Here is a 19,515-nt window from a genome sequence, read left to right on the forward strand (position 1 = left end):
ATATTATCAAGGTATACATCAGCACTACGATATTATCAAGGTATATATCAGCTGTATATTATTAAGGTATATATCAGAACTACGATATTATCAAGGTATATAACAGCTGTATATTATCAAGGTATATAACAGCTGTATATTATCAAGGTATATATCAGCTGTATATTATCAAGGTATACATCAGCACTACGATATTATCAAGGTATATATCAGCACTACAATATTATCAAGGTATATAACAGCTGTATATTATCAAGGTATATATCAGCTGTATATTATCAAGGTATATATCAGCTGTATATTATCAAGGTATATAACAGCTGTATATTATTAACGTATATATCAGCACTACGATATTATCAAGGTATACAGTGGGGCAAAAAAGTATTTAGTCAGCCACCAATTGTGCAAGTTCTCCCACTTAAAAAGATGAGAGGCCTGTAATTTTCATCATAGGTACACTTCAACTATGACAGACAAAATGAGAAAATAAAATCCAGAAAATCACATTGTAGGATTTTTAATGAATTTATTTGCAAATTATGGTGGAAAATAAGTATTTGGTCAATAACAAAAGTTTATCTCAATACCTTGTTATATACCCTTTGTTGAAAATGACAGAGGTCAAAAGTTTTCTGTAAGTCTTCACAAGGTTTTCACACACTGTTGCTGGTATTTTGGCCCATTCCTCCATGCAGATCTCCTCTAGAGCAGTGATGTTTTGGGGCTGTTGCTGGGCAACATAGACTTTCAACTCCCTCCAAAGATTTTCTATGGGGTTGAGATCTGGAGACTGGCTAGGCCACTCCAGGACCTTGAAATGCTTCTTACGAAGCCACTCCTTCGTTGCCCGGGCGGTGTGTTTGGGATCATTGTCATGCTGAAAGACCCAGCCACGTTTCATCTTCAATGCCCTTGCTGATGGAAGGAGGTTTTCACTCAAAATCTCACGATACATGGCCCCATTAATTCTTTCCTTTACACGGATCAGTCGTCCTGGTCCCTTTGCAGAAAAACAGCCCCAGAGCATGATGTTTCCACCCCCATGCTTCACAGTAGGTATGGTGTTCTTTGGATGCAACTCAGCATTCTTTGTCCTCCAAACACGACGAGTTGAGTTTTTACCAAAAATTAATATTTTGGTTTCATCTGACCATATTACATTCTCACAATCTTCTTCTGGATCATCCAAATGCTCTCTAGCAAACTTCAGACGGGCCTGGACATGTATTGGCTTAAGCAGGGGGACACGTCTGGCACTGCAGGATTTGAGTCCCTGGCGGCGTAGTGTGATACTGATGGTAGGCTTTGTTACTTTGGTCCCAGCTCTCTGCAGGTCATTCACTAGGTCCCCCCGTGTGGTTCTGGGATTTTTGCTCATCGCTCTTGTGATCATTTTGACCCCACGGGGTGAGATCTTGCGTGGAGCCCCAGATCGAGGGAGATTATCAGTGGTCTTGTATGTCTTCCATTTCCTAATAATTGCTCCCACAGTTGATTTCTTCAAACCAAGCTGCTTACCTATTGCAGATTCAGTCTTCCCAGCCTGGTGCAGGTCTACAATTTTGTTTCTGATGTCCTTTGACAGCTCTTTCGTCTTGGCCATAGTGGAGTTTGGAGTGTGACTGTTTGAGGTTGTGAACAGGTGTCTTTTATACTGATAACAAGTTCAAACAGGTGCCATTAATACACGTAATGAGTGGGGGACAGAGCAGCCTCTTAAAGAAGAAGGTACAGGTCTGTGAGAACCAGAAATCTTGCTTGTTTGTAGGTGACCAAATACTTATTTTCCACCATAATTTGCAAATAAATTCATTAAAAATCCTACAATGTGATTTTCTGGATTTTTTTTCTTCTCATTTTGTCTGTCATAGTTGAAGTGTACCGATGATGAAAATTACAGGCCTCTCTCATCTTTTTAAGAGGGAGAACTTGCACAATTGGTGGCTGACTAAATACTTTTTTGCCCCACTGTATAACAGCTGTATATTATCAAGGTATATAACAGCTGTATATTATCAAGGTATATATCAGCTGTATATTATCAAGGTATATAACAGCTGTATATTATCAAGGTATATAACAACAGTATATTATCAAGGTATATAACAGCTGTATATTATCAAGGTATATTATCAAGGTATATATCAGCTGTATATTATCAGGGTAGATAACAGCTGTATATTATCAAGGTATATAACAGCTGTATATTATCAGGGTATATAACAGCTGTATATTATCAAGGTATATAACAGCAGTATATTATCAAGGTATATAACAGCTGTATATTATCAAGGTATATTATCAAGGTATATATCAGCTGTATATTATCAAGGTATATATCAGCTGTATATTATCAAGGTATATAACAGCTGTATATTATCAAGGTATATAACAGCTGTATATTATCAGGGTATATATCAGCTGTATATTATCAAGGTATATAACAGCTGTTTATTATCAATGTATATTATCAAGGTATATATCAGCTGTATATTATCAAGGTATATAACAGCTGTATATTATCAAGGTATATTATCAAGGTATATATCAGCTGTATATTATCAAGGTATATAACAGCTGTATATTATCAAGGTATATATCAGCACTACGATATTATCAAGGTATATATCAGCTGTATATTATCAAGGTATATAACAGCTGTATATTATCAAGGTATATATCAGCACTACGATATTATCAAGGTATATAACATCTGTATATTATCAAGGTATATATCAGCTGTATATTATCAAGGTATATATCAGCTGTATATTATCAAGGTATATAACAGCTGTATATTATCAAGGTATATATCAGAACTACGATATTATCAAGGTATATATCAGCTGTATATTATCAAGGTATATATCAGAACTACGATATTATCAAGGTATATAATAGCAGTATATTATCAAGGTATATAACAGCTGTATATTATCAAGGTATATAACAGCTGTATATTATCAAGGTATATAACAGCTGTATATTATCAAGGTATATAACAGCACTACGATATTATCAAGGTATATATCAGCACTACGATATTATCAAGGTATATAACAGCTGTATATTATCAAGGTATATAACAGCTGTATATTATCAAGGTATATAACAGCTGTATATTATCAAGGTATATAACAGCTGTATATTATCAAGGTATATAACAGCACTACGATATTATCAAGGTATATAACAGCTGTATATTATGAAGGTATATAACAGCTGTATATTATCAAGGTATATAATAGCAGTATATTATCAAGGTATATAACAGCTGTATATTATCAAGGTATATAACAGCTGTATATTATCAAGGTATGTAACAGCACTACGATATTATCAAGGTATATATCAGCTGTATATTATCAAGGTATATAACAGCTGTATATTATCAAGGTATATATCAGCTGTATATTATGAAGGTATATAACAGCTGTATATTATCAAGGTATATATCAGCTGTATATTATTTAGGTATATAACAGCACTACGATATTATCAAGGTATATATCAGCTGTATATTATCAAGGTATATATCAGCTGTATATTATCAAGGTATATAACAGCACTACGATATTATCAAGGTATATATCAGCTGTATATTATCAAGGTATATATCAGCTGTATATTATCACGGTATATAACAGCTGTATATTATCAAGGTATATATCAGCTGTATATTATCAGGGTATATAACAGCTGTATATTATCAAGGTATATATCAGCTGTATATATCAGCTGTATATTATCAGGGTATATAACAGCTGTATATTATCAAGGTATATATCAGCTGTATATTATCAGGGTATATAACAGCTGTGTTTTATCAGGGTATATGAAAAAATACCATAATGACAATAGCAGACCGTTTTTGTTTTTAGAAAAAGTCACAAACTTAAACCATTCCATGTGGAGTGTGAACCCCAATTCCTGTGTATGTGTGCCGCTGTCTCTCAGACATCCGTACCGTGGGGACCAGACTGCTGCGTGTTTCCTGTCGGGCCCTGGGGTCTGAAGGGACTATGACCCAGACAGGAGACTCTGACAGTACTGCTACTTCCGTTGCTGTCCTCAACACCCTGCCCTGGGAACGCACCGAGGTTCTCCCGCTGACAGGGGGCGCTCCTGATCATCAACAACCATGCCTAGGTACCGTAGCTGACTATACAGTGTGAAAACTCACAGGTCATTGATGCAGTTACTCAACCACAATACAAAATGGTGTTGTTCTTTCACAATTGAACTTGTAAGTTATTTAGAGGTGATGCATAGTGAAACAGAGGTGTTTCATGTACCTGCATGTCAGATGTCCACATCGCTCCGTCTGCCGTTGTGAACATACATGTTATTCCTGTGTTATTCTGTAGTTCTGGTGACAGTCCCCAGTGTTGGTGTAGTTTCTGTCCGTGACGCCACTGCTACCAAACCTGTCCCTCTGGTCTCCGTCAAGGTTCAGGTAAATATACACTACATAGCTGGGACATTTCATTTGATTCATGGGAATAGTTCTTTATTTCATTGTTTGAAAATGTCGTTTTTATTTGGCGCTTTCAGTTGACTGTGACTCTTCCGTTGATAATCTTAGTTTGAATGTTGTTTTATCATAGGCTGATGGTACTGTCCTCATGGAGAATGGGATATTACGTGCTGTTGTTAATAAGGATGGATGCCTGGCTTCCTTGTACCTGGTCGAGACTAACAGGTAAAATCCCATCCTCAGAAGGCGCGTTCACACTGCACCTCAGCCCTGTGGCTAAGAGCCTCCTCAGCCCTGTGGCTAAGAGCCTCCTCAGCCCTGTGTCTAAGAGCCTCCTCAGCCCTGTGTCTAAGAGCCTCCTCAGCCCTGTGTCTAAGAGCCTCCTCAGCCCTGTGTCTAAGAGCCTCCTCAGCCCTGTGTCTAAGAGCCTCCTCAGCCCTGTGTCTAAGAGCCTCCTCAGCCCTGTGGCTAAGAGCCTCCTCAGCCCTGTGTCTAAGAGCCTCCTCAGCCCTGTGTCTAAGAGCCTCCTCAGCCCTGTGTCTAAGAGCCTCCTCAGCCCTGTGGCTAAGAGCCTCCTCAGCCCTGTGGCTAAGAGCCTCCTCAGCCCTGTGGCTAAGAGCCTCCTCAGCCCTGTGTCTAAGAGCCTCCTCAGCCCTGTGTCTAAGAGCCTCCTCAGCCCTGTGGCTAAGAGCCTCCTCAGCCCTGTGGCTAAGAGCCTCCTCAGCCCTGTGGCTAAGAGCCTCCTCAGCCCTGTGGCTAAGAGCCTCCTCAGCCCTGTGACTAAGAGCCTGCTCAGCCCTGTGTCTAAGAGCCTCCTCAGCCCTGTGTCTAAGAGCCTCCTCAGCCCTGTGGCTAAGAGCCTCCTCAGCCCTGTGTCTAAGAGCCTCCTCAGCCCTGTGTCTAAGAGCCTCCTCAGCCCTGTGTCTAAGAGCCTCCTCAGCCCTGTGTCTAAGAGCCTCCTCAGCCCTGTGTCTAAGAGCCTCCTCAGCCCTGTGGCTAAGAGCCTCCTCAGCCCTGTGGCTAAGAGCCTCCTCAGCCCTGTGGCTAAGAGCCTCCTCAGCCCTGTGTCTAAGAGCCTCCTCAGCCCTGTGTCTAAGAGCCTCCTCAGCCCTGTGGCTAAGAGCCTCCTCAGCCCTGTGGCTAAGAGCCTCCTCAGCCCTGTGGCTAAGAGCCTGCTCAGCCCTGTGGCTAAGAGCCTCCTCAGCCCTGTGGCTAAGAGCCTCCTCAGCCCTGTGACTAAGAGCCTCCTCAGCCCTGTGACTAAGAGCCTCCTCAGTCCTGTGACTAAGAGCCTCCTCAGCCCTGTCGCTAAGGGGGATTTTTAGCCCGGGGCTAACCAAGTGTTCACACTTGCACATTCTAAAGTGGGCTAGGATCAATCTTATCCCAGGGCTATTTGGCCCTGCTCCAGAGTAGGAACACAGAAACACTGTGCTAAAATAGCCCGTGTGAAACGGGATCAAGAACAACACAGAATTTTCACTGTCCAATCACAAAAGCGTCACTTTCACTTTCAATTTGCATATGCCTGTGATGCGTTCTGCACGCTATTTTAATAAAGACATTTATACTATTTCATCCTTCCATCTGAAGACAAAATCCTCCCAGAAAAAAACAGTTGCTATGCAGGCAGGCTAACATCTTCTCACTTAGTCAACTGAAACTCGGGAAGGGGAAGAAACGTGAGTCGAGAAACCTGCCTATTTTCATCAATTAGGTAATGTCACGATTCCAAAGCTATACGATGTTACAGGAAACAAGTTCATTACCTCACATCTCGAAAAAGATTTGCAATGTTGGCCAATTGACTTGAGCTAGCGCCCAGCAGGACATTGACAACGCATGGGCAACGTACACAATGGGCGTCAATACGATTTCAATGGAGTATCGCATCTCCTCAAAAGTAAAGTATCGCATTTTAGACATCTCGACACCAAGGTTTATACAAACCATCACTGTTGGAAACAAAATGTTACGCTAGAACCAAGAGGACATATTGTGTTCAATGCTTATAACCAGTCCCCCAGGGTCTGGTCTGGAGTGTGAAGTCACTAGCTCTGCTGCTCGCCTACTGCATAGCAACCTAGCGGTGCCAAAAGCCCTGGTCTGTCCTGGAAATCCTATGTAAATGACGATCTGCAGAACGGCCAAAACCCCCAAAATGTGAAGGCTGCTTTGGGCTCTAAAATGTGTTTATTATGGTCAAGTTCGATCCACACGTGAATTATTTTAAAGTTCGCTACAAATGTAGATATTTATTTAAAAGTGATCCATTCTGACTACTAAATTTGACCTCACACAGACAAGGACCATGTGCTGACACAGAACAATCACGGGCTACAAGGAGGCGCTCTGTCAGGATGGAAATAATCGACCATGCTTTGCTAGTTACGGCCACTTTCAACATGATCGTTAGCTATTTTTTTGTGCCATTCAGCTTCATATTCAAATACTTCCGGCTTACTGACAAGCCCTTAACCAACAATGCAGTTCAAGAAATAGAGTTAAGAAAAATATTTACTAAATAAACTAAAGTAAAAAAACATATTTTTTTAAGTTACACAATAAAATAACGAGGCTATATACAGGGGTTACCGGTACCAAGTCAATGTGCCAAGGCAGGTTAGAGGTAATCTGTACATGTAGGTAGGGGTGAAGTTGGGGGGGGGGGTGGTCAATGTAAATTGTCCGGGTGGCCATTTGATTAATTGTTCAGCAGTTTTATGGCTTGGGGGTAGAAGCTGTTAAGGAGTCTCTTGGTCCCAGACTTGGTACTCTGGTACCGCTTGCCGTGCGGTGGCAGTCTATGACTTAGGTGACTGGAGTCTAATGACAATTTTTTGGCCCTTCCTCTGACACCGCCTGGTATATAGGTCCTGGATGGCAGGAAGCTTAGCTTCAGTGATGTACTGGGCCGAACGCACTTCCCTCTGTAGCGCCTTACAGTCGGATGCCGAGCAGTTGCCATACCAGGCGGTGATGCAACCGGTCAGGATGCTCTCGATGGTGCAGCTGTAGAACTTTTTGAGGACCATCTACTTGTTTTAATGGCTATGGTTATAACATTGGTGGCGTGACAGAGATACAATGTTGGTCACACACACACTCACTCACACACACACACACACAGCGAGAATGAAACCTCTCTCTGTGTTCCAGAGAGGCGATATCTCACGGTTGCAGTGGGAACCAGTTTGTGCTGTTTGATGATGTTCCTCTGTACTGGGACGCCTGGGACGTGATGGACTACCACCTACAGACACGGTGAGAGAAACATCCTGTTTCCTGTTCTCATCGGGCTGGCCGATACAACGGGGTTGTGTTCATTAGGACTCACCCCTCTTAGCCTGGTTCCTCTCCACCCGGCACAGCCAGAAGAGGACTGGCCACCCCTCATAGCCTGGTTCCTCTCTAGGTTTCTTCCTAGGTTGTGGCCTTTCTAGGGAGTTTTTCCTAGCCACCGTGCTTCTACACCTGCATTGATTGCTTGTTTGGGGTTTTAGGCTGGGTTTCTGTACAGCACTTTGTGATATCAGCTGATGTAAGAAGGGCTTTATAAATACATTTGATTTGATTGGACAAGTTCAGATAATCCCTCCCAGTTCAGGCAGTTTGGAGCCTACTGAACTCATCCAAGTATATGTAGTTCGTTTCTCTGTCAGGCCACAGTGCCAGTACATGTAGTTAGTTTGTCTGTCAGGCCACAGTGCCAGTACATGTAGTTAGTTTGTCTGTCAGGCCACAGTGCCAGTACATGTAGTTAGTTTGTCTGTCAGGCCACAGTGCCAGTATATGTAGTTAGTTTGTCTGTCAGGCCACAGTGCCAGTACATGTAGTTAGTTTGTCTGTCAGGCCACAGTGCCCGTGTGTCCTCTATTGGAAGCCTGCGGTGGAAGTGGAGTGTCCGGCCCAGGTGTCATCTTCAGAGGGTCTAATCCTAACCTTAACCCCTGACCTCTAACTTCCCTATAGGAAGTCGGTAGTAGAGGTGGTGTTTCCTGTCCAGATAGCATCTCCAGGGGGTATAACTCTGACCTCTGACCTTCCTATAGGAAGCCTGTAGTAGAGGTGGTGTTTCCTGTCCAGATAGCATCTCCAGGGGTATAACTCTGACCTCTGACCTTCCTATAGGAAGCCTGTAGTAGAGGTGGTGTTTCCTGTCCAGATAGCATCTCCAGGGGGTATAACTCTGACCTCTGACCTTCCTATAGGAAGCCTGTAGTAGAGGTGGTGTTTCCTGTCCAGATAGCATCTCCAGGGGGTCTAACTCTGACCTCTGACCTTCCTATAGGAAGCCTGTAGTAGAGGTGGTGTCTCCTGTCCAGATAGCATCTCCAGGAGGACTGAGAGGCAGTGTGACCTTCACTCTCAGGATCAGTGATAAGAGCACCATCACCCAGGAGATCATCCTGGATGCCATGTGTCCTTATGTCAAGTTCAACACTCAGGTACTGTAGACACCATGTGTCCTTATCAAGGTAAATACTCAGGTACTGTAGACACCATGTGTCCTTATCAAGGTAAATACTCAGGTACTGTAGACACCATGTGTCCTTATCAAGGTAAATACTCAGGTACTGTAGACACCATGTGTCCTTATCAAGGTAAATACTCAGGTACTTGACAGCGATTACTGTTAACACTTCATATGCATTTGCAAAGTATAAAAAAGTTAATCTGCCAGAATCTTGCCTTTCGGTAATCAACTTTTCCATATCTGACTCAGAAAAGATGTTCAATCTTTAAATCTACTACTATGGAGATGTTTATTATAATGTTGTTGTAATGTTTTCCTCCAGGTTGTTTGTTGTAATGTCACCCACCTTCTCCCAGTTCATAATGTTGTTTATTCCAGGTGGAATGGTTTCAGTCCCATAATGTTGTTTATTCCAGGTGGAATGGTTTCAGTCCCATAATGTTTATTCCAGGTGGAATGGTTTCAGTCCCATAATGTTGTTTATTCCAGGTGGAATGGTTTCAGTCCCATAATGTTGTTTATTCCAGGTGGAATGGTTTCAGTCCCATAATGTTTATTCCAGGTGGAATGGTTTCAGTCCCATAATGTTGTTTATTCCAGGTGGAATGGTTTCAGTCCCATAATGTTGTTTATTCCAGGTGGAGTGGTTTCAGTCCCATAATGTTGTTTATTCCAGGTGGAATGGTTTCAGTCCCATAATGTTGTTTATTCCAGGTGGAATGGTTTCAGTCCCATAATGTTGTTTATTCCAGGTGGAATGGTTTCAGTCCCATAATGTTGTTTATTCCAGGTGGGGTGGTTAGAGTCTCATAATGTTGTTTATTCCAGATTGAGTGGTTTCAGTCTCATAATGTTGTTTATTCCAGGTGGAGTGGTTTCAGTCCCATAATGTTGTTTATTCCAGGTGGAATGGTTTCAGTCACATAATGTTTATTCCAGGTGGAATGGTTTCAGTCCCATAATGTTGTTTATTCCAGGTGGAATGGTTTCAGCCCCATAATGTTGTTTATTCCAGGTGGAATGGTTTCAGTCCCATAATGTTGTTTATTCCAGGTGGAATGGTTTCAGTCCCATAATGTTTATTCCAGGTGGAGTGGTTTCAGTCCCATAATGTTGTTTATTCCAGGTGGAGTGGTTTCAGTCCCATAATGTTTATTCCAGGTGGAATGGTTTCAGTCTCATAATGTTGTTTATTCCAGGTGGAGTGGTTTCAGTCTCATAATGTTGTTTATTCCAGGTGGAGTGGTTTCAGTCCCATAATGTTGTTTATTCCAGGTGGAGTGGTTAGAGTCTCATAATGTTGTTTATTCCAGGTGGAGTGGTTTCAGTCCCATAATGTTGTTTATTCCAGGTGGAGTGGTTTCAGTCTCATAATGTTGTTTATTCCAAGTGGAATGGTTTCAGTCCCATAATGTTGTTTATTCCAGGTGGAGTGGTTTCAGTCTCATAATGTTGTTTATTCCAGGTGGAGTGGTTTCAGTCCCATAATGTTGTTTATTCCAGGTGGGGTGGTTAGAGTCTCATAATGTTGTTTATTCCAGATTGAGTGGTTTCAGTCTCATAATGTTGTTTATTCCAGGTGGAGTGGTTTCAGTCCCATAATGTTGTTTATTCCAGGTGGAATGGTTTCAGTCACATAATGTTTATTCCAGGTGGAATGGTTTCAGTCCCATAATGTTGTTTATTCCAGGTGGAATGGTTTCAGCCCCATAATGTTGTTTATTCCAGGTGGAATGGTTTCAGTCCCATAATGTTGTTTATTCCAGGTGGAATGGTTTCAGTCCCATAATGTTTATTCCAGGTGGAGTGGTTTCAGTCCCATAATGTTGTTTATTCCAGGTGGAGTGGTTTCAGTCCCATAATGTTTATTCCAGGTGGAATGGTTTCAGTCTCATAATGTTGTTTATTCCAGGTGGAGTGGTTTCAGTCTCATAATGTTGTTTATTCCAGGTGGAGTGGTTTCAGTCCCATAATGTTGTTTATTCCAGGTGGAGTGGTTAGAGTCTCATAATGTTGTTTATTCCAGGTGGAGTGGTTTCAGTCCCATAATGTTGTTTATTCCAGGTGGAGTGGTTTCAGTCTCATAATGTTGTTTATTCCAAGTGGAATGGTTTCAGTCCCATAATGTTGTTTATTCCAGGTGGAGTGGTTTCAGTCTCATAATGTTGTTTATTCCAGGTGGAGTGGTTTCAGTCCCATAATGTTTATTCCAGGTGGAGTGGTTTCAGTCCCATAATGTTTATTCCAGGTGGAGTGGTTTCAGTCCCATAATGTTGTTTATTCCAGGTGGAGTGGTTAGAGTCTCATAATGTTGTTTATTCCAGGTGGAGTGGTTTCAGTCCCATAATGTTGTTTATTCCAGGTGGAGTGGTTTCAGTCTCATAATGTTGTTTATTCCAAGTGGAATGGTTTCAGTCCCATAATGTTGTTTATTCCAGGTGGAGTGGTTTCAGTCTCATAATGTTGTTTATTCCAGGTGGAGTGGTTTCAGTCCCATAATGTTTATTCCAGGTGGAGTGGTTTCAGTCCCATAATGTTTATTCCAGGTGGAATGGTTTCAGTCCCATAATGTTGTTTATTCCAGGTGGAATGGTTTCAGTCCCATAATGTTGTTTATTCCAGGTGGAATGGTTTCAGTCCCATAATGTTGTTTATTCCAGGTGGAGTGGTTCGAGTCCCATAAGTTCCTGAAGGTAGAGTTCCCAGTGAGGGTGAGGAGCCCCAACGCCACCTATGAGATCCAGTTTGGACACCTGCAGAGACCCACACACAGGAACACGAGCTGGGACTGGGCACGCTTCGAGGTACCAATAACATGTTTTATACAGCCTTTTTGACATCAACAATTATCACAAGGGCTTTACAGTAACCAGCCTAGACCCCAAAGAGCTTTACAGTAACCAGCCTAGACCCCAAAGAGCTTTACAGTAAACCAGCCTATTCCCCCAAAGAGCATTACAGTAGCCAGCCTAGTCCCCCAAAGAGCTTTACAGTAACCAGCCTAGTCCCCCAAAGAGCTTTACAGTAACCAGCCTAGTCCCCCAAAGAGCTTTACAGTTTCCAGCCTATTCCCCCATAGAGCATTACAGTAACCAGCCTAGTCCCCCAAAGAGCTTTACAGTTTCCAGCCTAGTCCCCAAAGAGCATTACAGTAACCAGCCTAGTCCCCCAAAGAGCTTTACAGTAGCCAGCCTAGTCCCCCATAGAGCTTTACAGTAACCATCCTAGTCCCCCAAAGAGCAAGCAGAAGCAGTGGCAAGAGACAATTCCCTACTGCTATTGACATAAATAACCCATCTGCTAACTTCCGTTAGCATTGTTGTTTTGCTGGTCCTATAACAATAGAATAATTCTCCTTCCTAGGTTTGGGGCCACAAATGGGCAGACCTATCAGAGCACGGCTTTGGAGTGTCTCTGCTGAACGACAGTAAATATGGATACTCGGTACATCAGAACACCATGACGCTCTCTCTGTGAGTCTGACAAATATTGCGGTTTAACAAATTGGAAGTGGGTAGCTCAGTTAGCAGAGCATGGTGTTGTCAACGTCAGAATAGTGGGTTCCGCGTATTACTGACATAGTTAACATAACAGCATTCTTTCAACAACAGGATAGTGGGTTCCGCGTATTACTGACATAGTTAACATAACAGCATTCTTTCAACAACAGGATAGTGGGTTCCGCGTATTACTGACATAGTTAACATAACAGCATTCTTTCAACAACAGGATAGTGGGTTCCGCGTATTACTGACATCGTTAACATAACAGGATAGTGGGTTCCACGTATTACTGACATAGTTAACATAACAGCATTCTTTCAACAACAGGATAGTGGGTTCTGCGTATTACTGACATAGTTAACATAACAGGATAGTGGGTTCCACGTATTACTGACATAGTTAACATAACAGGATAGTGGGTTCCACGTATTACGGACATAGTTAACATAACAGCATTCTTTCTCCTTCCTAAGACTGTTGTTTAATTTTTCTTGTTAAAAGACTGCGAGCTCCTAAGTGTCCTGATGCCAACGCTGACATGGGCAGTCATCAGTTCACCTACGCTGTCATGCCACACACAGGTGAGGTACTTTTGATCTTTATAACATTAGATTATTATTTTTTTTAAGTTGAATGTTTATTTGCCATGTGTAATGAAGACATTGGACATCTTACTCAGCGCCAAGCTCTCGTGAAACAATAAAAACACAATACAAAAATCAGCAAACGAGGAAGAAACTCGACGGTCATTTTCTGAAAAAAAATTGTGTGACTTGCTTCAGATCTTTTGAAAGTAATTTTGTTACTGTTGGTTGGTTATTTTATGCAAATCTGTGCAAATTTGAATAGTTAAAGTTGACAACGTTTTCAAGAATTTGAAGTTAGGATAGCCAGAAGATGTGAACGTTGGTTTGGTCAGTGGCTGTGGTCAGTAGTTGTGGTCAGTAGTTGTGGTTGTGTAGTTGTGGTCAGTAGTTGTGGTCAGTGGTTGTGTAGTTGTGGTCAGTAGTTGTGGTCAGTAGTTGTGGTCAGTGGTTGTGTGGTTGTGGTCAGTAATTGTGTGGTTGTGGTCAGTAGTTATGGTCTGTAGTCAGTAGCTTAGTTTAATCATGACAGGCCCAGGTGGCAAAACATATTTCCCTTAAAATGAAAATATATTTTGTTGGTAAGGCTGTGTGTTAATATCACTGTAACAACAGAGCAGAAGCTCATCTACCAGAGAATATAGCCAATACATTCAGCACCGTGGACGGCAGTCAGAAATTAACCCGTATAAGTCGATCAGCACCACAGAAAGCGGTCAAAAACACCCTATATAGATGAATCTCTTGACAGAAACACAGCTAATGACCCAGTACATGCTCCCTGATGTTATGCATGGAGGCAAAACTGACATACCGGTATTTCAAACGAAGTACCTCCTGCAGAGGCCCTGCAGCAAAAACACCAGCAAATCAATGAAGCATTCAAACTGATTGCTTAGATGGCAGCATGCCTTTTAACAGTATGTGATGTGTATGATCTTACTATTATTCTAATAGCCTAGTTAAACCCTGGGGCGGCAGGGTAGCCTAGTGTGTAGGCCGTGTGGTCAGTAGTTGTGTGGTTGTGGTCAGTAGTTGTGTGGTTGTGGTCAGTAGTTGTGTGGTTGTGGTCAGTAGTTGTGTGGTTGTGATCAGTAGATGTGTGGTTGTGGTCAGTAGTTGTGTGGTTGTGGTCAGTAGCTGTTGTCAGTAGTTGTGTGGTTGTGGTCAGTAGTTGTGTGGTTTTGTTCTGTAGTTGTGGTCAGTAGCTGTTGTCAGTAGTAGTTTGCAGTGTTGTCAACTTAGAGACTTTGTCGCTATATTTAGCGAGTATTCAGACCCCTCTAGCAACACATTTTCAAAAAAGCGACAAATCTAGCGACTTTTTCTGGTGTTGGAGACTTTTGGAGACTGACGTGAAAGCACGTATCGTTCTTACTCTTCTCAACGAGCCAGCGGGTGCTGGCGTGGGCCCCATCCCCCGTCCCAAATCACTCACAGGCGGCCCAGTCCTCGCGCAGCAGTCCCTCCCAGCTGCAGTCAGAGCAGGAGATGTTCACCCCTCCGCGTCCAGACTGCAAATGAATCACGCATGCAGGAAGCAGCCGCTGGCTGATCCCGCCCTGGCTTACATTCAGGGAGGGATGTAAATGTAAAAAAATAATAATAATAATAATTTTAAAACTAAGTAACTCCGCCAGAGTCTCTTTTTTGGGTCACTTTTGCCGGTCCCAAGCACGGATAAAGGAGGGTTGGAATTGTGACATAAAAAAAAACAAGAATCGACAGAAGAAAGTTCATTTGTAGTTCTAAACATATTTAGGGTGTTTTTTACTCACTTCTTGTCTCTCCCACGGAGTTATTCCTCTCTCCAACAGCGTCCATCACAATTACATGATCATGGCCAATTATGCAAATTAGGTGATGACGTCATGTAGCGACTGCTAGCGTCTTTTAGGACAGCCAATAGCTACTTTCCTTACTGAGGAGTTGGCAACACTGCTTGTTTGGTTGTGGTCAGTAGATGTGTGGTTCAGTGGTCAATAGTTATGGTCTGTGGTTGTGGTCAGTAGTTATGGTCTGTGGTTGTGGTCAGTAGTTATGGTCAGTAGTTATGGTCTGTGGTTGTGGTCAGTAGTTGTGGTCAGTAGTTATGGTCTGTGGTTGTGGTCAGTAGTTGTGGTTGTGGTCAGTAGTTATGGTGTGTGGTTGTGGTCAGTAGTTATGGTCTGTGGTTGTGGTCAGTAGTTATGGTCTGTGGTTGTAGTCAGGAGTTGTGTTCAGTATTTGTGGTCAGTAGTTGGTTCCTCTCTAGTTTCCTTCCTAGGTTTTGGCCTTTCTAGGGAGATTTCCTAGCCACCGTGCTTCTACACCTGCATTGTTTGCTGTTTGGGGTTCTAGGCTGGGTTTCTGTACAGCACTTTGAGACATCAGCTGATGTAAGAAGGGCTATATAAATAAAATTGATTTGATTTGTGATCAGTGATTTTGGTCAGTAGTTGTTGTCAGTAGTAGTGTGGTTCAGTAGTTGTGTGGTTGTGGTCAGTAGTGTGCTTGTGGTCAGTAGTTATGTGGTTCAGTAGTTGTGTGGTTGTGGTTGTGGTCAGTGATTGTGGTCAGTAGTGTGCTTGTGGTTAGTGGTTGTGGCCAGTAGTTATGTGGTTCAGTAGTTATGTGGTTGTGGTCAGTAGTTATGCGGTTGTGGTCAGTGATTGTGGTCAGTAGTTATGTGGTTTTGGTCAGTAGTTGTGGTCAGTAGTGTGCTTGTGGTCAGTGATTGTGGTCTGTAGTTATGTGGTTCAGTGGTTGTGTGGTTGTGGTCAGTAGTGTGATTTTGGTCAGTAGTAGTGTGGTTCAGTAGTTGTGTGGTTGTGGTCAGTAGTGTGATTTTGGTCAGTAGTTATGTGCTTGTGGTCAGTGATTTTGGTCAGTAGTTATGTGGTTCAGTAGTTGGCACAACAGAGGGTGGTGCAGACAGCCCATTACATCACTGGGGCCGAGCTCCCTGCCATCTATCCCCAAGCCATAAGACTGCTAAATGGATAAAATACGGTCTCTATGAACACTTGCAGGGATATTCTATTTCTGTTCTTATTTCAGATTTGATTAGTAGAGAAGTAAAATAAAATTTTTGACTTAGTTGGAAAAGTGGTCAACATGTCAGTTTGCATAAATTGAGGCAAAGTTGAAGAGGTTAATAAACCAGCTGTATCGTTCGTTCTGTACAAGATATTTCTGTTCCGATTCCAGATTTGAATATCTCGGATGTAGACCAATATGTCACACCTCAAAGGTTTTCTCTAACTTGTTGGGAAAGTGGTCCATATAGCTGATTTATGTCAAAAGTTACATTGTTTATACAGTGAATGTTGGGAGTTATGATGTCACAATGGGGGAGCTTTAGAAAGTCCCGTTAAAGTGCAAGATGGACGGAAAGACAAAGGAAATCAAATCAAATCAAATTTTATTTGTCACATACACATGGTTAGCAGATGTTAATGCGAGTGTAGCGAAATGCTTGTGCTTCTAGTTCCGACAATGCAGTAATAACAAGTAATCTAACTAACAATTCCAAAACTACTGTCTTGTACACAGTGTGAGGGGATAAAGAATATGTACATAAGGATATATGAATGAGTGATGGTACAGAGCAGCATAGGCAAGATACAGTAGATGGTATCGAGTACAGTATATACATATGAGATGAGTATGTAAACAAAGTGGCATAGTTTAAAGTGGCTAGTGATACATGTATTACATAAGGATACAGTCGATGATATAGAGTACAGTATATACGTATACATATGAGATGAATAATGTAGGGTAAGTAACATTATATAAGGTAGCATTGTTTAAAGTGGCTAGTGATATATTTACATCATTTCCCATCAATTCCCATTATTAAAGTGGCTGGAGTTGAGTCAGTGTCAGTGTGTTGGCAGCAGCCACTCAATGTTAGTGGTGGCTGTTTAACAGTCTGATGGCCTTGAGATAGAAGCTGTTTTTCAGTCTCTCGGTCCCAGCTTTGATGCACCTGTACTGACCTCGCCTTCTGGATGATAGCGGGGTGAACAGGCAGTGGCTCGGGTGGTTGATGTCCTTGATGATCTTTATGGCCTTCCTGTGACATCGGGTGGTGTAGGTGTCCTGGAGGGCAGGTAATTTGCCCCCGGTGATGCGTTGTGCAGACCTCACTACCCTCTGGAGAGCCTTCCGGTTGAGGGCGGAGCAGTTGCCGTACCAGGCGGTGATACAGCCCGACAGGATGCTCTCGATTGTGCATCTGTAGAAGTTTGTGAGTGCTTTTGGTGACAAGCCAAATTTCTTCAGCCTCCTGAGGTTGAAGAGGCGCTGCTGCGCCTTCTTCACAATGCTGTCTGTGTGAGTGGACCAATTCAGTTTGTCTGTGATGTGTATGCCGAGGAACTTAAAACTTGCTACCCTCTCCACTACTGTTCCATCGATGTGGACAGGGGGGTGTTCCCTCTGCTGTTTCCTGAAGTCCACAATCATCTCCTTAGTTTTGTTGAAATGGAAAGACAAGTGAAATGGAAAGACAAGTGAAATGGAAAGACAAATGGAAAGACAAATGAAATGGAAAGACAAGTGAAATGGAAAGACAAATGAAATGGAAAGACAAGTGAAATGGAAAGACAAATGAAATGGAAAGACAAGTGAAATGGAAAGACAAGTGAAATGGAAAGACAAGTGAAATGGAAAGACAAATGAAATGGAAAGACAAATGAAATGGAAAGACAAATGAAATGGAAAGACAAATGGAAAGACAAATGAGATGGAAAGACAAATGGAAAGACAAATGAAATGGAAAGACAAATGGAAAGACAAATGAAATGGAAAGACAAGTGAAATGGAAAGAGAAATGAAATGGAAAGACAAATGAAATGGAAAGACAAGTGAAATGGAAAGACAAATGAAATGGAAAGACAAGTGAAATGGAAAGACAAATTAAATGGAAAGACAAGTGAAATGGAAAGACAAATGAAATGGAAAGACAAATGGAAAGACAAATGAAATGGAAAGACAAATGGAAAGACAAATGAAATGGAAAGACAAGTGAAATGGAAAGACAAATGAAATGGAAAGACAAATGGAAAGACAAATGAAATGGAAAGACAAATGAAATGGAAAGACAAATGAAATGGAAAGACAAATGAAATGGAAAGACAAATGGAAAGACAAGTGAAATGGAAAGACAAATGAAATGGAAAGACAAGTGAAATGGAAAGACAAATGAAATGGAAAGACAAATGAAATGGAAAGACAAATGGAAAGACAAGTGAAATGGAAAGACAAGTGAAATGGAAAGACAAATGAAATGGAAAGACAAATGGAAAGACAAGTGAAATGGAAATACAAATGGAAAGACAAGTGAAATGGAAAGACAAGTGAAATGGAAAGACAAGTGAAATGGAAAGACACGTGAAATGGAAAGACACGTGAAATGGAAAGACAAATGAAATGGAAAGACAAATTTAAAGACAAATGGAAAGACAAGTGAAATGGAAAAGTATCAATTGTATCAAAAGGTTGTATGCAAGCACACTTTTCCAGATCAGTCTGCACATTTTAAAGTTTGAATGGACGTTTCTAGCTCAAACAGTGTGAGACGAGAAGCGCGCAGAGTAATAATAGTAAGATTTTTGCAAGTCCCACCTCATAGGAAGTATGTCGAAGATTTAAAGTGGGGACTCTTGCTTCGCAAGCCTCTTGAATAAGTCAGAAATAATTCTTACAATATTTAAAATGTGGCTGTGTTGCAAACCACATAATAAACAATATGTCACACACTGAATAGGTGCAGTGTAATGTGTTGTTTTACAGGGTCAGTCATAGTAGTATGATAGGTGTTGTTTTACAGGGTCAGCCATAGTAGTATGATAGGTGTTGTTTTACAGGGTCAGTCATAGTAGTATGATAGGTGTTGTTTTACAGGGTCAGTCATAGTAGTATGATAGGTGTTGTTTTACAGGGTCAGTCATAGTACAGCACCCTGGAGCAAATTAGCATTAAGTGCCTTGCTCAAGGGCACAGACAGATTGTTCACCTTGTCGTCTTGGGTATTCAAACCAGCGACCTTTCGGTCACTGGCCTAACTCTCTAACCGCTACCTGCTGCCCTACAGGAACCTTCCAGGAAGCGTCAGTCATCCAGTGGGCCTACAACCTCAACAACCCTCTGAGGCTGATCGACCACGCCCCCGGCTCCCATACTGTAGCCTGGAGCGCCTTCTCTGTCAGCGCTGCAGCCGTCATCCTGGAGACCGTCAAGCAGGTGGGTATCCTGCCAGGAAATAACCCATTCTTCTTTTACAACACTGCCTGTAAATAAATGATGTGCTGTGTCATAGTAGGTTGGGGTGAGGTTAGACAAGGGGCCATTTCCTGGGAGGGTACCAACTAGTGTCGATGCTGACTAGCTGACTGATTGGCTGATGATGACAGATGGGGCCTGCTTTACTGTAGTACTTGATGTTCAGCAACTTTTGGATTGAATTTCTTGTTTCATTGCTGA

At 42.0% G+C, this 19,515-nt stretch overlaps 1 protein-coding gene across 3 annotated transcripts in view; it reads left to right on the forward strand.

Moving 5' to 3' along the window:
• Positions 1 to 19,515, forward strand: part of man2c1 (mannosidase, alpha, class 2C, member 1) — a 50,542-nt gene that overhangs the window by 30,383 nt on the left and 644 nt on the right. For 2 of the 3 annotated variants that reach the window (XM_090230812.1, XM_090230815.1), the window contains 9 exons: positions 3,961 to 4,152; positions 4,371 to 4,459; positions 4,611 to 4,705; positions 7,640 to 7,744; positions 8,772 to 8,928; positions 11,618 to 11,761; positions 12,321 to 12,430; positions 12,962 to 13,041; positions 19,127 to 19,275. In XM_090230812.1, the coding sequence (XP_090086938.1) occupies positions 3,961 to 4,152; positions 4,371 to 4,459; positions 4,611 to 4,705; positions 7,640 to 7,744; positions 8,772 to 8,928; positions 11,618 to 11,761; positions 12,321 to 12,430; positions 12,962 to 13,041; positions 19,127 to 19,275 (1,121 nt within the window). Of the gene's footprint in view, positions 1 to 3,960; positions 4,153 to 4,370; positions 4,460 to 4,610; positions 4,706 to 7,639; positions 7,745 to 8,532; positions 8,929 to 11,617; positions 11,762 to 12,320; positions 12,431 to 12,961; positions 13,042 to 19,126; positions 19,276 to 19,515 lie in introns of those variants that run through there. The other variant, XM_090230813.1, reaches the window with a different exon arrangement.

This window comes from Oncorhynchus mykiss, chromosome 4 (assembly GCF_057628025.1).
Source record: "Oncorhynchus mykiss isolate SJ-2025 chromosome 4, ASM5762802v1, whole genome shotgun sequence".
Lineage (NCBI taxonomy): Eukaryota > Metazoa > Chordata > Actinopteri > Salmoniformes > Salmonidae > Oncorhynchus > Oncorhynchus mykiss.